This window comes from Dipodomys spectabilis, unplaced genomic scaffold (assembly GCF_019054845.1).
Source record: "Dipodomys spectabilis isolate Male_0828 unplaced genomic scaffold, ASM1905484v1 ptg000241l, whole genome shotgun sequence".
Taxonomy (NCBI): domain Eukaryota; kingdom Metazoa; phylum Chordata; class Mammalia; order Rodentia; family Heteromyidae; genus Dipodomys; species Dipodomys spectabilis.
In genome coordinates, this window is record NW_024870918.1 from 6,932,511 (window position 1) to 6,947,407 (window position 14,897).

General features: G+C 41.7%; 2 protein-coding genes across 2 annotated transcripts in view; one reads left to right on the top strand and one right to left on the bottom strand.

The window, feature by feature from the left end:
• Positions 1–9,357, bottom strand: part of Abhd17b (abhydrolase domain containing 17B, depalmitoylase) — a 37,781-nt gene extending 28,424 nt beyond the window's left edge. The window contains exon 1 of the mRNA XM_042699400.1: positions 8,774–9,357. The gene's annotated coding sequence lies outside the window, so the exon portion shown is untranslated. The remainder of the gene's footprint in view (positions 1–8,773) is intronic.
• A 472-nt stretch (positions 9,358–9,829) lies between these two features.
• Positions 9,830–14,897, top strand: part of CUNH9orf85 (chromosome unknown C9orf85 homolog) — a 40,360-nt gene continuing 35,292 nt past the window's right edge. The window contains exon 1 of the mRNA XM_042699349.1: positions 9,830–10,023. Coding sequence (XP_042555283.1) covers positions 9,922–10,023 — 102 coding nt within the window. The 5' untranslated portion in view covers positions 9,830–9,921. The remainder of the gene's footprint in view (positions 10,024–14,897) is intronic.

Below are 14,897 nucleotides of genomic sequence, written 5' to 3' on the forward strand. Positions count from 1 at the left end.
ACCCCCAAAGAATTAGTTATTCTGTCTGTAGCTCTGCTATCTCCAGCTTCTCTTCATTTATAAACACAATCAAGATGCTCTTTTTTAAAGTATGTGAATATATGTGTACATATGTGTGTGTGTATATATATATAGAGAGAGGGGGCCTATTTTGCCCATCAGAGGCCTGCTAAAATCCAATTTCTTTACCTCATTTCATAGTAACACCTTCCAAAGAATTGTGATCTAAATATCAACTTGTTTATTTATTTAATATCACTGATAATTTCTCACAATGTGAAAAGTACAATATTTTTTCATCACTATGTGGCATGTAAAGGTATCAGTCCTTTGCTTACAGACTAACGTGTGTGTGTGTGTGTGTGTGTGTGTGTGTGTGTGTGTGTGTGTGTGTGTGTGTGTGTGTGTGTGTGTGTGTGTGTGTGTGTGTGTGTGTGTGTGTGTGTGTACGGAAGTTTGAATGCAGGATCCTGAACTTGCTAGGCAGGTACTCTATCACTCAGGATAGGCCCCCAGTTTAAAACTAATCTCCAACTTTAGTTTCTCTGATCTTTTTATCTTTCTCTTATCTTTTTATCTCAAATAGTGCTTTCAATACAGCTTAGGGCACCAAAGATGCCTAATCTAATTACCTTAATTTGTAAGATTTCAGATCTCTTTAAATCTAGACCCTGAATATTTCATTCTGTATTTTCTTCTTTTTCTTGCCTCTTGCCATTCTCTAGGAAATCAAGGCCTCTTAGACTAGAAGTGTGGCTAAAGTGTTAGATACTAGCAGAGCCAGCAAGCCAAGCAAGTGCTAGGCTCTCAGTGCAAACACTAGTACCTTAAAACAGGCAAACAAAAAACAAAAAAACCAACCTAATCAAAAGAAAAAAACCAAAGCCTCTTTTCTCTGTATCTCTCTCTCCCCGGTGTTCTTAGCCACAGCTTAGCTCACCCACTTTTCACTGAGCGCTATAAAATCACTGACTAATATCTATGTCATAGTCCAATCCATACTCTACATTGCCACCAGGTGAGGTCACTTTCCTGTTTACAGTCTATCAATGGGTCTTGGAAGACTTCCTGAATAAACCTCATTCTTCAGTATGCCATGCATGAGTCCCCTCTACCTGTGGACTTCCTGACATTTCCCTATTCATTTAGTCTACTGAATTTGCTGTTCCTGGATTAAGAAATATTTCCTTTTGTACTTCTGTACCTTTGCATATACTTTTTATATTCTGAAGGTAAAATCCTTTCCAACTTACTACTTCCCCAACCTTCTTTAAGCCTCTGTTTAAGCTCTACTTCTTTCTCTAGGGAAAAATAAAAGCCTCCCCTAAATCATGCCCATGTTGACCAATTTAGATAGTATTTTTAAATTTTTATTAATTTTTTTGGCAGTACTAGGGATTGAACCATGGTGTCACTTGCTGCCTCCAAAGTAGCCTTGATTGTAGGCATGAGCAGTGGTGGTTGGATTGATTTAGATAACAATTTGGTCAAAGTATTTTTAAAAAAAATTATTTGTGCATACTTATGTATTAAATTATGAAGTAAAATGTAATTCTTAGAGATTCAAACAGATAAAAATATTGGAAGTCAGTGGACACTGGTTGCTCTCATCTGCAATCCTAGCTACTCAGGAGGCTGAGATCTGAGGATTACTATTCAAAGCCAGCCTAGGCAGGAAAGTCCGCAAGACTCATATCTCCAATTAACCACCAGAAAACTGGAAGTGGAGCTGTGGCAAGTGGTAGAACATTAGCCTTAAGCAAACGAGCTCAGGTGTAACACTCAGGCTCGGAGTTAAAACCCTATAACTGACCAAAAATAGATAAATAGGTTAATTAAATACAGACATACAAGTTGGAAGTCGTCATTCTACAAAATTGTATCTAGTATGTCTTTTATGTATAAAAAACGTACTTCTCACTATGATTACTTTTTGCCCTAAATCTTCATTTAATCAATAACAGCAAGATTAAGGCTAAAAGCAGCTCTGAACAAAATGTAAGCTGCAACCTGGGTATCTGCCTGTGGCCTCAGGTATTTATTTCCAAGGTTTGACAGGAGAATGCTTGCACACAGTTCAAGGCTAGCCTTGAACTTGTTCTATAAGTTCTAGCTTAAAAGAACAAATACTTGTAGTGCTTTAGATACAGGCTTGCCAGCTACCAGAATTACTAAACTATATTATTTTCTTTGCTAATAATGGATGTGCTTAAAATAATTTTACTTTGCGGGTGGCAAAGTAAAAGAGTGAAAAAATATTAGTATAGTATGCAAGACACTGATCACAAACAAAACATCTAGGTCACAATGTGAGGACAGCATTTGTTTGGATAAGTTTGTCATCTGATGAGGTCAATTTACTTTAATGTTCAAAGTATACTTAAGAATAATCTAAATTCAAAAGTCATGCAAGTTTCTTCTAATGATGAGATAATAACATCTATTTTTGTTCCTGCAGGCACCTTCTTTTGCTTTGTTTTGCTAGCATTGGAAGAGGTTTGACCATACCAACCTGGTCTACACTAAGCATATTCTGTAAAAAATATCACTGTTTTGCAAGTATGCTAGTAACTACACGCAAGGTCTTCTATATCCTTGGCAAGGACTCTCCCACAGAGCTTTACCTGAAGCCCTATATTATTTTCTTAATCTAAACATTTCATTTAACTATATCCTAAAAAAAAAAAAACAAACTACTTTTAAATCAGACACAAAGAATTTCTTTAGTTGTATATAGTATTTTTTAATGGTAAAGGCCTGTTACTCTGCTAATTCCTTTTCTCCCCCCCCCCCCCCCACCCCCTTTTTCCTTTTGTCAGTACCAAGGCATGAAGTCAGGGCCTCAAACTCACTTGGCTTATTGGTGTTCTACCACTTGACCCATGCCTGCAAGCCTAGCCTTTTCTGGTTAAATTGGACAAGGAGTCTCACAGACCTTTCTGTCTAGCCTGGCTTTGAATTTTGATTATTTCCAGACTTCACCTCTTGAGTAGCTAGAAGCACAGGGTGAGCAATCAGCTGCTGGCTCTACTGATACTTCTATAATATCACTTTCTCAGATATTATAAGTAATTTCATGAGGGAAAACTAAAAATGAAGTTATAATTAGAACATTAATTGCATGTTTGCTATGCTTTTTGAAAGGCTACAATCTAACAATATAGGTTTTTGCTTTTATACTTCAAAGAAAGTCAATTCTAACTACAAAACGGGAAAAAAGCAACATTGGGAAAAATGCAAGCAGATCTGATCTAAATTTACTTTGATTTGTATCACTATGTAATTCACCAGCTTCAGTTCCTTCAAGTATAAGATGATAAACACTTAATGCTTTCATCTGAGAGATAATGTGTAGGGATTAATAAGCCAATCAATACCTAAAGTACAGTCCAAAGCTCTAGCATAAAGACACAATAGTATAAGCACTTTCTAAAGAAATGTGAATGAAACAAAGTTTAAACATTTTTAATATAGAAAAATGGTTTAGATGTTGTCTATGAATGGTTGAATATTATGAAATATATTACTGCATTGACTGGTTCTTCCTGTCAATATTCCAGAATAGATGAGATAAACATTAATCAAAGGGTGATAAGGATCATTATAAGCTGTAATATGTATGATGAAAATAAAGTATAGTGCACTGTATGAGAACAAAGTGGGAGGTGAGCCCTTTCACTAGTTATCTCTTTTAATCTTAATAATACTTTCCTCAGGTTATCATCCTTTTAGACTTGTAGAAATTAAGACTGGAGGTTGTTAGGTTAATTAACTTATCCAAGTTCACACAACTTGTAACTGGAAGAGCCAGGAATACAGGTCTGAGATGAAGACTGTATGTTGTCCACTTTTCCTGGATTTTGTTAATCTCCATATAGCTAATTACCTCACTGACTGTACATCTTTGCTCATTCTCCCCCATTCAATGAGCACTGACATAATCATTATATTTAATAGGTCAAACTGCTCCCTTGGACCCCCTTCTAATCACTTTCTAATAACATGTTAGATATGTTACTTGTTGTATGCCTATGGTTTTCAGTTAGACAGTAATTTCTAGGAAATTAGAGAGCTTTGCTTCTTTTGTTCGTACAAGCATTTCCACAGAAAACAAAACAAATTCTAGAAGAGGAACTACTACATACACAGTAGATACTAGTCCATGTTTTCTTTCTTTCATCTATAGCTTTATGTAAGAACTTCTTCAAAATTTCATTTCTTAATTCCCGACGAAAGAAAATAGCCCCTACCTTTGAGTCAAATTTCCACTTGAGTATTTAAATTTATTCTGAAATTCTAGTCTGTTAAATAAAAAAGACATGCCAGCTGGGTGCTGGTAGCTCAAGCTTGTAATCCTAGCTATTTGGGAGACTGAGATCTGAGGATCATGGTTCAAAGGCAGCGCGGGCAGGAAAGTCCATGAGACTCTTATCTCCAATAAGCCACTCAGAAAACAGAAGTGACGCTATGGCTCAAGTAGTAGGGTGCTTGCCTTGAGCTGAAGAGCAGTGCCCAGGCCCAGAGTTCAAGCCCCACAACCGACCAAAAAAAAACAAAACAAAACAAAAAAGACATGTTAAAGACTGGAAGATATTTTAAAGCCAACCAGGTGTTATTATGTAGGATATATAAAGATGACTCCAAATGAAGACCCAAAAATAAATTTGTCATCGACAATATGTAACTACAAATGAACAAGAAAAGGTAAAGCTGAGCAGGCAATTCATAAAAAAGTATGAAAGGTCAAAAAAAAAACCAGTGAAACTATTATCAACCATATTTCATAATCTTTGGAATGACCAAAACAAACAACAACAACAACAACAACAACAAAACCAGCCTAAATTATGTAAGGCACAACTACTTTAGAGATATCTAAGTGCAAGAAGCTCAAATCCTATGGTCAAGCAATCAACTACCAGATTCCAGGGTACAAGGTTTCTCAATGACAGCTTCTGGATTGTTATAATGAATGGTGCACTACTAAATCAGAAGCTAGGGGTACCCGGCACTCTTCCTGAATAAAGTTAATGTTGACCTACATTCTCTAACATTTTTAGCTACTTTGCTGGACAATTATAGAGGGGAACAGGGAGAAACATACACACACACAGCAAAAACAACCCAAACAGAAAATCATGGGCCACACAGCAAGACTCTGTCTCAAAACAAACAAAAAACCCCTCAAAAACTAAAAACAACCAAAAAACAAAACCCAAAGAGAAATGGAAGATTTTCACCTACTAAAACTTTACTAAATGTTTAGTTTAGAAAGTAATTTTTCACCACTAATGCCATTTTTTATACCTAAATGGTGAATTCAATGTACAGCAAACATTGCAATCAGCATTAGAGTACTGCTGTAGTTTTCACCTGGGAATCTTTTTAACTTACAGCATTTGAGTCAGTGGAGTAGGTCCTGAGCTTCTACCTAACCTAACAAGCTCCCAACTGATTCTGCTGCTATTGGTCTACCGTTATATTTGGTGAAGAGACTATAGTTGAGCTCAAGCCTTCACCTAGTACAACACTTACCTCTGATATTTTAATTAGGAACATGCTTTTTTAAAAACTGTGAACATTCATGATTATCATCTTAATGTCATCACTTCCCTTATTCTCCCCCCCACCCCAAATAGGGAGGCATTTTAAAAAATGTGCTGTTTGGCGATTATTAGAATTCACATCCACAAACTCAGATACCTAGTGAGTGCAGTGCATCACTAGATGATACAATCTTAGGATGCTACTATTGCATATGTGGTTCAAGGTTAGCATAAAGTCATATGGCAAATGACTATAATGGAGATTACTGATAGCACTGTTTAATACCAAAGAATTGATAAAAAGCTATTAAGATTTTCTACAAAAACCTGGTATGTCACATAATGGGGCACATAAATATATCACAATGAACATAAACTAGAGCTACCTGAATAGTTAAGTCTTGTCACCGTTGAGTAACAAAAGCAAACTATTGAAAGATACAAACATTTAAAGTATTTTAAGACAACCACAATGTAACTATATAATGTATAGGGAGAAAATAGGATTTAAGAGACTCTATATGGTATAAAGGCTTGATTTGCAGTTTTAATTCTTCAGCTGAGTGGAAGGTACACGAATAGTCATTATATTGAAAGCTGCAGGTACTTTTACAGTGCTACACACCTACACTGACACAATCTCTTGAGCACAGATATATGGGGTACAGATATAAGAGTTTGGAAGATACTGCCCAAAAGCAAACAATTCAAGATTATAAATCAGAAGAATCTTGCTTTAGTCTCACTACTTTTTTTTGTTGTTGTTGGTTGTGGAGCTTGAACTTGGGGCTTAGGCGCTGTCCCCCGAGCCTCTTTGTGCTCATGGCTAGAGTTCTATCATTTGAGCCACAGTGCCACTTCTGGTTTTCTGGTGGTTTACTGGAGATACGGTTTTCACTGACTTTTCTGTCCTGGCTGGCTTTGAACCGTGATCCTCAGATCCCAGCCTCCTGAGGAGCTAGGATTACAGTCGGGAGCCACCAGAGCCCAATCAACTGATAATCCTTTGGTAATTCAAGTAATTAATTTTTTCAGGCTTTATTTATTTCAGCTGTAATAATCATAAAATCATTTCTCCTCACTATTCAAAGGGCTGGATTTGAGAGACAAATACTGTAATGTATGAGAAAAAGTCCCACTATTTGTAGAAAAATCAGGAATAAGTTTGAAAAGAGAACAATTTGGTTAGATTACAAATAAAATCTGCCCATAAACTAACAAAAATCAGCAAACTCTCTTCTTGGCATCAGTAGTTCTGAGGATATTAGCACCAGTGCAAGTATGGCAGAAAGTGTTAGTGACCAATTACCACTCTAAAATAAATGTCACTTAACCAGAGTAACTTGCTGGTACACTTTCTACTATCTTTTCTATATAGTAAGCCATTTTATTAGTCTTATATTACAAATGAAGAAACTGATTTAGATGTAGGGATAGCATGTCCGGATTTGAAAACTGATTAATGATAGAATTTGGAATCGATATACCACTTGCCTAGTTCAGCTGCATTCATTGGGAATCTGAAAACATTCATTTGCTATGTTGTCTTATGGTGATCATGTCTGTCCCAGAAAATAAATTCTTTTGTCAGTAATTTCATACACATGTCAAAATGGGCGAAGATACTCAAGGAAATAAGCCACACATCAACTAAAGTATTGCACACCAAGGGACAAAATTAAAACTGCCTAGGCTGCTGAAAATCTAATCCTGTCCTTGCCAATTAACCTTATTAATACTAGAGTAGGAGAAAAGAGAGGTCAAAATATGGCTGAGTGCTGTTCATTTCCTCCTGGATCTGAAGTAATATTGCAATAAAGGTACAACGGACTTTCTATCTTTTGTAAGTTATAACACAATTACCGTCACTGTTCTTTGAGTAATGTCACTACCCCTTCTCCCCAAAACAGATTTAACAACCATGCAATGTGGGAGTCCCAGATTAGAACACTGGCAATCAAGCTAATTTTTAAGATGTACCCGGTCATGATTATACTACCTAATGAGATTCAATGTGATAAGACACAAATTCTTTACCGAGAAAAGTTCATTTATTATTGTAAATTTCCCTGTTAAACGTAAACAAACGAATGTGATCACAGCTTGTACCTGATTTTATAGTCAGACTCATTAAGTAATTCCAAATGCTGACCCAAGATGTCCAAAATTCCTTTTATTTGCTGGAGGCTTAATAAAACTCAATGAATTATTTTATGGATCAAGCAATAAATAGTACGAACAAATCATTAAGCAGGAACATCTTCCATAAAAACGCAGCCAAAATTTAAAGGTCATCCTCTCTGCATTCCGTTATTCATCCTTTGCTTTCCAAATAAATGTATCCCACACCGACTTAAAAATCAATGAATGGGGTTTTTAAAAAAAAAAATTTAAAAAACCATTGTTTGTTTTTCCTTTGGCCAAAAAAAAAAAAAAATCCCATCATGGATTAAAGCTCTGAACATTGGTTTAGGGAAGAAAAAAAAAAAAAAGCAGCAGCAGCTGGGGTTTAATTGTACGAACGAACCCCCACAATATCATCTAATCGGATCCAACTTTCTTGGGCTCGGGGTTCAATAACAAAAAGCTCCCAATTTCCAATTTTAAAAAAACGACAGGCTCTGGATGAGCGGACCCCCGACTTCTTCACCCCCGAGGCGACCCACGCTCAACCATGTAAGCGAGGGAGGAAGCCGGGGACGGGCGTGAGCAGAATACAGCCACCAGCCAAACTCGGAACACGCTCAGGCGGGCGGCGACCGAGGCCGGCGGGGGACGGGGACGTTCCGCGGGGGGCTCGGCGGACACCCGCGCCATCGCCCCGGGGGCCGGGCCGCGGGCGCCGGGAGACATCGCGGAGGGGCCAGGGGACTCCCCTTCTCTCCCCCGCGGGACCCCGAGACCTTCCGGAGCGAGTCTGGGTCTCCTCGGCGCCCCTCACCGGGCACAGGTGGACGCCCGCCCCCCCCCACGCCCCTCTACTTCCGACCGGATCCTCCCCAGCACGGACCTAAGTGGAGAACCCCCGAATACCGACCCGATCGCGAGTGGATTCCCAGCGCGGAGAGGGATCCCCCGGGGTCGCCAACAACAAAGACGCCTCCCGTTCCCCTCCCCTCCCCCCCGGCCCTCCCGCGCTGCGGCTCCGGCGACCCCGGCCCGCCCTCCCCTCCGCTCCCCACCGGCGCGGCGCGCCCGGCCCCGCGCACCCCCCCCCCCCCACGCACCTGCTCCGGAGCGGCCACGGCCGAGACGCCGGGCGGGGGAGATCGGGAGACGGGGGCCACCGACTCGGGGTCCTCCACGAGGCGCCGCGGCTCGCGCTGCGGCCGCCGGGCTCTCCCCAGAGCCTGCCGACCGGCCCGGCCCGAGGGAGGGGACGGGGGCTGCGGCAATCACCGGCGCCGGGACCTAGAGCGGCGCGGCCCGAGGCGGCCCGGCTCGCGTTCCCGAGGCTGGGGTCCGCCCGGCCCGGCTCTTCCACACGAGCGGGCGTTCTGCTGACTAACGGCCCCGGGGCGAGTCGCTGGAGCGGCGGCCGCCGCCGCCGGCTGCTCTGGGGCCTCACGTCCCGCGCGGCCGTGGTCGTGGTCGCTGTCGCCGCCGCCGCCGCCGCCTCCTTTCCCGGCCCCGCAGACAACACCCAGTCCCCGGCCGGGTCTTTTCTTCTCTTTGAGTCCGCCTTTCTTCGCTCCTCCTAAACCCGCCGAGGGCTGAGCATGCTCCCGGAGCGGGAGAGGGGTGGGGGGTGGGAGACCCGAGGAGAACCGAGGGGGCGACCACGGCGCTCTACGAGCCCGGAGCTGCTCACTGACTGGAGGAAGGTGCCAAAACTGACCCGGGCTCCAGCCTGCCAGCGGGAGGGGGCGGGACCAGCCCAGCTTCGCCCAACTTCCGCCAATCCCAAGCCGCTCAGCAGTGTCAGTCACGCTAGGGGCTCCGGGAGAGGGTGAACGGAAACGGCAGAAGGCGGGGATTGCGGAAAAGGAGAGCCAATGGGAATAGAGGTCTCCTCCCCCGCCCCCTTCGCCGTGATTGACTGCCCGGTTCCGACCAATGGGAGGCGGGATTCTCATTTCGAAGGAAGAGGGCAATTTGTTCACCTGGTTTGACAAAAGAGGCTTGAGCGGAGGGTGGGAGGTGAGCGGCGGTGCGCGTGGAGTCACGCTGCCGGGGAGCCGGGGTCCCCTGGCCTCGGGGAGAAGTCTCTGGGGCTGGCTGGGGGAGGGGGTCGGGGGCGGGGGGGGGGCGGGAGCCGACAGGCTGGTTGAGTTTCCTTCCGGGTCACCCGCCGCGTCAGGAACAGGTCTGGGGAAAGGTGCGCGCTGGGCTGGGAAACCGCCGCCGCGGCTCCCGGCGACCGCGGGGTGCGGTGATGAGCTCCCAGAAAGGCAACGTGGCTCGTTCCCGGCCCCAGAGGCACCAGAATACCTTCGGCTTCAAGAACGACAGGTTTGATAAGAGCGTTCTGACCAAGGTAGGGACCGGCCCGAGGCGTGCGCGGCCTGGGTTCGCGGCCGCCCCCCGCACCACGGGCCTTTCCCGCGCCCGCCCCGGGCCTGGGTCCCCCGTCCCCGCCCGCGCTGACGGTGCGCGGGGCCTGGCGCCGTCTCGCGTGCACCTGCCGGGAGTGAGTCCTGGCGCTCCGCCGCCGGGTCACGGAGGCGCGATCCCGCTCGCGGTCCCTCTCCAGCGGGGCGTCCGGCCTCCAGACCCCCGGGTGCGGAGGGCGCCGGGGCCGCCTTGGGTCTGTCGGGGGAAGGCAGCTGATTTTAGCCTCAGCTGCAAAAATGAGTCCCTTCCGTCTGGGGGTTTTTGTAAGACTTGTGTGGAAGTGGTTGGTTTGCTGTTCCTGAAGTCACTTATTTTAGGAGGGGGAGCTTGTATATAACCATTGATTTGCTGTGATAATTCAGGACAAAAGACATACTAGGCCAGCACTGCATTAGGTGAATCTGGTATTCACATGAAGTGAAGTTAAAATAGATTTGTGGCTCGAATTGTGTGTGTATGTGTGTGTGGTTTGGTGGTATTGGGCTTTGAACTCAGGCAGTACTGGTACCACTTGAGCCACGCCCCCCAGCCCTCTTTGGTTTTAGTTATGTTTGGGATGTGATTTTTTTTTTTTTTCTGCATTACTTGGATCCTCCTCTTACCTGCAAACCCCTTCCCCCTGTAGCTGGGATTATAGGTATTAACCATCACATCTGACTTGTTGGCTGAAATAGGGTCTAATTATAACTTGACTCTGGCTGACCTCAAACCATGATTTTCTTGATCTTTATCCCTCAAACAGAGTAGCTAGGATTATTAGCCTGGCTTATTTAGTTTCCGTGAGGTTTAGTCAAATGAGAAATATGATAGGATTATTGTGATGCTAAGTAAATGATATATAAATATAGCTTGGGACAATAGATTTTCTCAGCAAGTAGTTTCTCAACATTAACATTAAGTAGGATAGCAAAGAAATCTTTGTATTGTCAGTTGTTATCTTGTTAGTACTTCTCTTACTTCATAAGTATTTAATGAGCATTTTCCATATTCAAGACCCTACATTTGTGGCTATCCAGTGTTCATAAACATGGATTCTGTTATGAAGTAGTGATATGGACAGTTATTAACCAGATAGTTATTTAATTACAAGTGTAATAAATGTTAGAGGGAAGATAAACAGTTCAGTAAAGAGGAGGAAAGAGGAATGTTTCTTCTTTGTGTATGTGTTTTTTTTTTTCAAGTGAGATCCTGAGAAGACTTTTCCTTTCTCCTACTTAAATGGAGAGAATTTTCAGAAACTAAACTTTGAGCAATATTCTGGAAGGCTTTACCAAGCTTGTGACTATTATCCATGGGTAATACCATAATAAAAAGTCACCCTGTTCTAAATACATGTCTACATCTTTCATGAAGATATTCCATAAGTTTGATGCTAATTACTTATCAAATGATTGGAAAGCAGCTTTAGTAAGCATTGAACTAAATATATTTTATACCTAATCTTTGTGTATGTGTATTTTTTCATTTTTCATATTATTGGTTTTTTTAACCATGTTAGTGTGGTCTTAAGTGTGTTCATGAGTCCCAGATTTCAGACAGCAAGCTTCATGTTATTCATCTGTATTTCTTTTCCCTCTTGTATTTTGTGAAGATGTCTCATTTTTTTAATTGGTGAGACCATTAAGCCCATTGTTTCTGGAAGTTTCAACAAAAACATTTTGCTGAGGAACAACTGTTGAATGGAGAATAATAAACAGCAGATTTTGGATCCAGCAGTACTGAACTGTCTAAACCTAAGTCTTTGTCAGAAGCACCTGGCCCAAGCAGTAAGAAATGTATTCTCTGTAACTCCCCCTAAAGGACTCTAGTAACAGTTGACTAATTGTACCTCATTATTTGCTAAAGGTTCCGCATGATCATTCTTTTTCCTCCTCCGCCAAGTAATTTGTTATGACTTCATTGAAATTAAAAGTTGAGCAATGAAGATGTTTTATTGGGACGTTTATCTAGATAAAGCATCGGAATTATATTCTAGGAAACGGAGAGAAGCTTCTTTTGTGGCATTCCACATGACTAAACTTAGATCAAAGGGTCAAAGTAAGAAAGGTAGGCTTTAGCTTAATATAAATGAAGTCTCTTAGAAGTTAAGCAGCATGCTAGGGTGTTTGTAGCCTCCTTCCCTGGCCTCACCCCTATGGACACTGATCAGCAGTACCCTCAAACCACCTACAGAGTTGGGAAAGGGGGATGGAATAGGTTTAAGTCTTTTCTAGTTTTTTTTTTTTTTGATATTAAAATACTGATTCTGATCAAGTTGCCTTGTTTCCCATTACATATCCCTTGAAAAACAATGAAGAGACATTGAAGTCCCAATTCTGTCATTTATTTTGCTTCATGATATAAAGCAACTTTCCTGAACCTTTCATTTTACAATTCTGGGTTAATACCAAGTCCTAATGTCCTCTGAGGGTTGTTGTAGTGTTCATTACAAAAGTATTTTTAAGAAATAAAGACATGGGAGCAGGCAAGTTGTCCTGCAAATCCAGCTAAGTGCCTACCTAGCACATGCAAGGCCTTGAAACTCAGCACTACAAAAATAAAAGGATGCAAATAAAAAGCAATCATAAAGCATAAGGTAATTTATGTGGACCTGTAGTTGTTCACATTAAACAAAAACACTAATAAAGAAACATTTGGTAAATACTGAAACAGTAGGGAAATGCATAGAGTCTAAAGGCCTCTGTTCTTAGTCCTATTTCTGTTCAAGTGTGATCACTGTTAACAGTTTGATGTGTATGTGTGGTTCTAGACATCTATGTACAGTACAGTGTGTATATAATAAAGTACAGAATTTCTTCTCACTTAGTAAAGTGGGTGTGCCAAATACAGATTAATTTTAGCATTCTTAATGCTGTCATTATGTGATATAAATGTAGCAAACTCATCTAACCACCATATTACTCATAAACATCTAAGTCCTTTGGAGTTTTTGGTTATGTCAAAGAAGCTGAAGCAATTGTGGCTGCACATGCCTGTAATTCCAGCACTTAGGAAACTGAGGCAGGAAGGTCTCTGGAGTTTGAAGCCAGCCTGCACTACATTGTGAGAACCTATCTCAAAAAAAAAAAAAAGCTACAATGAAATTCTTGTGTTAATGCATTTTTTCCACAACTAGGTCTGGTACCAAAAACTGTACTAGATACTGGTAAACCTATAGTTCCTGTTGGCCTTCACTGAAGCATATACTTTACTGGGAAAAATGACTAACAGATAATCTTATATGTATGTTAATGCCAGTGCAGTAAAAGATATGAAAGAAAAGTCTGGGAGGCCTGATAATTTCTAAGGAGAAGTCTGGATTAAGTTTGGTGGGTTAAGGAAGGCACTGAAGAGATCTGTTGGATGGGTAACATTAAGTGAAATGGAAAGAGATATATAATCCTGAAGGGACTAAAATTTGTTTTACATGTGCAGTCAGCGTATAATTTTATTAGAGTCTCAGGTTCACATGATCTTCCTTGATTAGTTTAGTAGTCAATTTTATAGACAAGTTCTTTTGGAGGTACTGTATAGTAGGCCTGACTTTGGGGGAAGAAAAGAGTATACATTAGCATAAAGCAATAAGATGTTAAAATGTTTAGCCAAAACTCACTTAACAATGGAACGCTGGTTTGGAGAATGCCGGTTGCACTAATTTCCTAGAATGCCCTTATTATGGTAAGTTGCCCTGCACCTTGAGATGGAGATAGCAAATGAAAGTTTGCGGCTACACTGTCTGAATACTTTTGGAAATGCACCCATATTAATAATAGCTAATTCCCATGCACTTAGGTGAGCTATGCACTAGGCCTACATGACACACAAGATCTAATCTGCAAAATAACCTTATGATAGATGCTGTAATTATCTCCTTGTGCATACTGGGAAATTAAGGCTTAGGGGAGTAAATGATGTGCCCAACGTGGCATAATTAGTATGTTGGATTAGGTGAGATGTATGAGGAGACCTCATAGGACAAGTAAATGAAAACCATGCTTGCTTATGTGGATTTTTTAATACAGTAATTTTACACAGAGGTAATGTAATAGGATACCAGATTTGGGTCCAAAGAAAAATGAGCTTTATTGCCTCTGCTATGATGTGGCTGTGGTCTCTTCCCCAGAAGTTCCCGTGTTAGAAGTTTGTTCCTCAAGGTGGTGATTTTGAGAGATGGTGGAACTTTCAGAGACTGAGCTTAATGAAAGTGATTAGTTTATTAAGGAGGTGCTGCTCTCAGAAGGGATTAACATTGATTTAGAGAGTGAGTTCTCACAAGACTGGACTGTAACAAGTGTACTCAACCCGTCTGCACATGACTTACTGTTCCCTTTCCACTCTTCTGACCTATTGTGATTCAGAAAAATGAGCCCTTACTGAAGGCCAAACACATGAAGTCAACAGATCCTGGGCTTTTTGCCTCTAAGAGTATGAGCTGAGTAAACCTCTCCTTTATAAAATTCCCCGCTTCAAGGATTTTACTAAACAGTCTCACTGTGCATTTGAAATGCTCTAGAGAAAAGTCTTAGATCATGAATGTTGCCCCCCTGGGGTCATTGATACGGGCACTTTGGGGTGGTTGCCAGCTAATCCACAACTAAGGTACCTTTCACTCTTTTAAAGTATAAGCAGATGCTACTTTAGTCTGGTCCTTCACTTTCTGTATTTTTATAGACAGAAAGATATGATAAGGTGATCTGATTAGGTTTATAAAACAGGATAGGATTCTGGACTTGTAAGATCCTTTATTCACAGTAACCACAAATGGGGAAAACGTTTAAATACCCATTATGAAAGGGCATATAAGCAGATTAAAGTAGA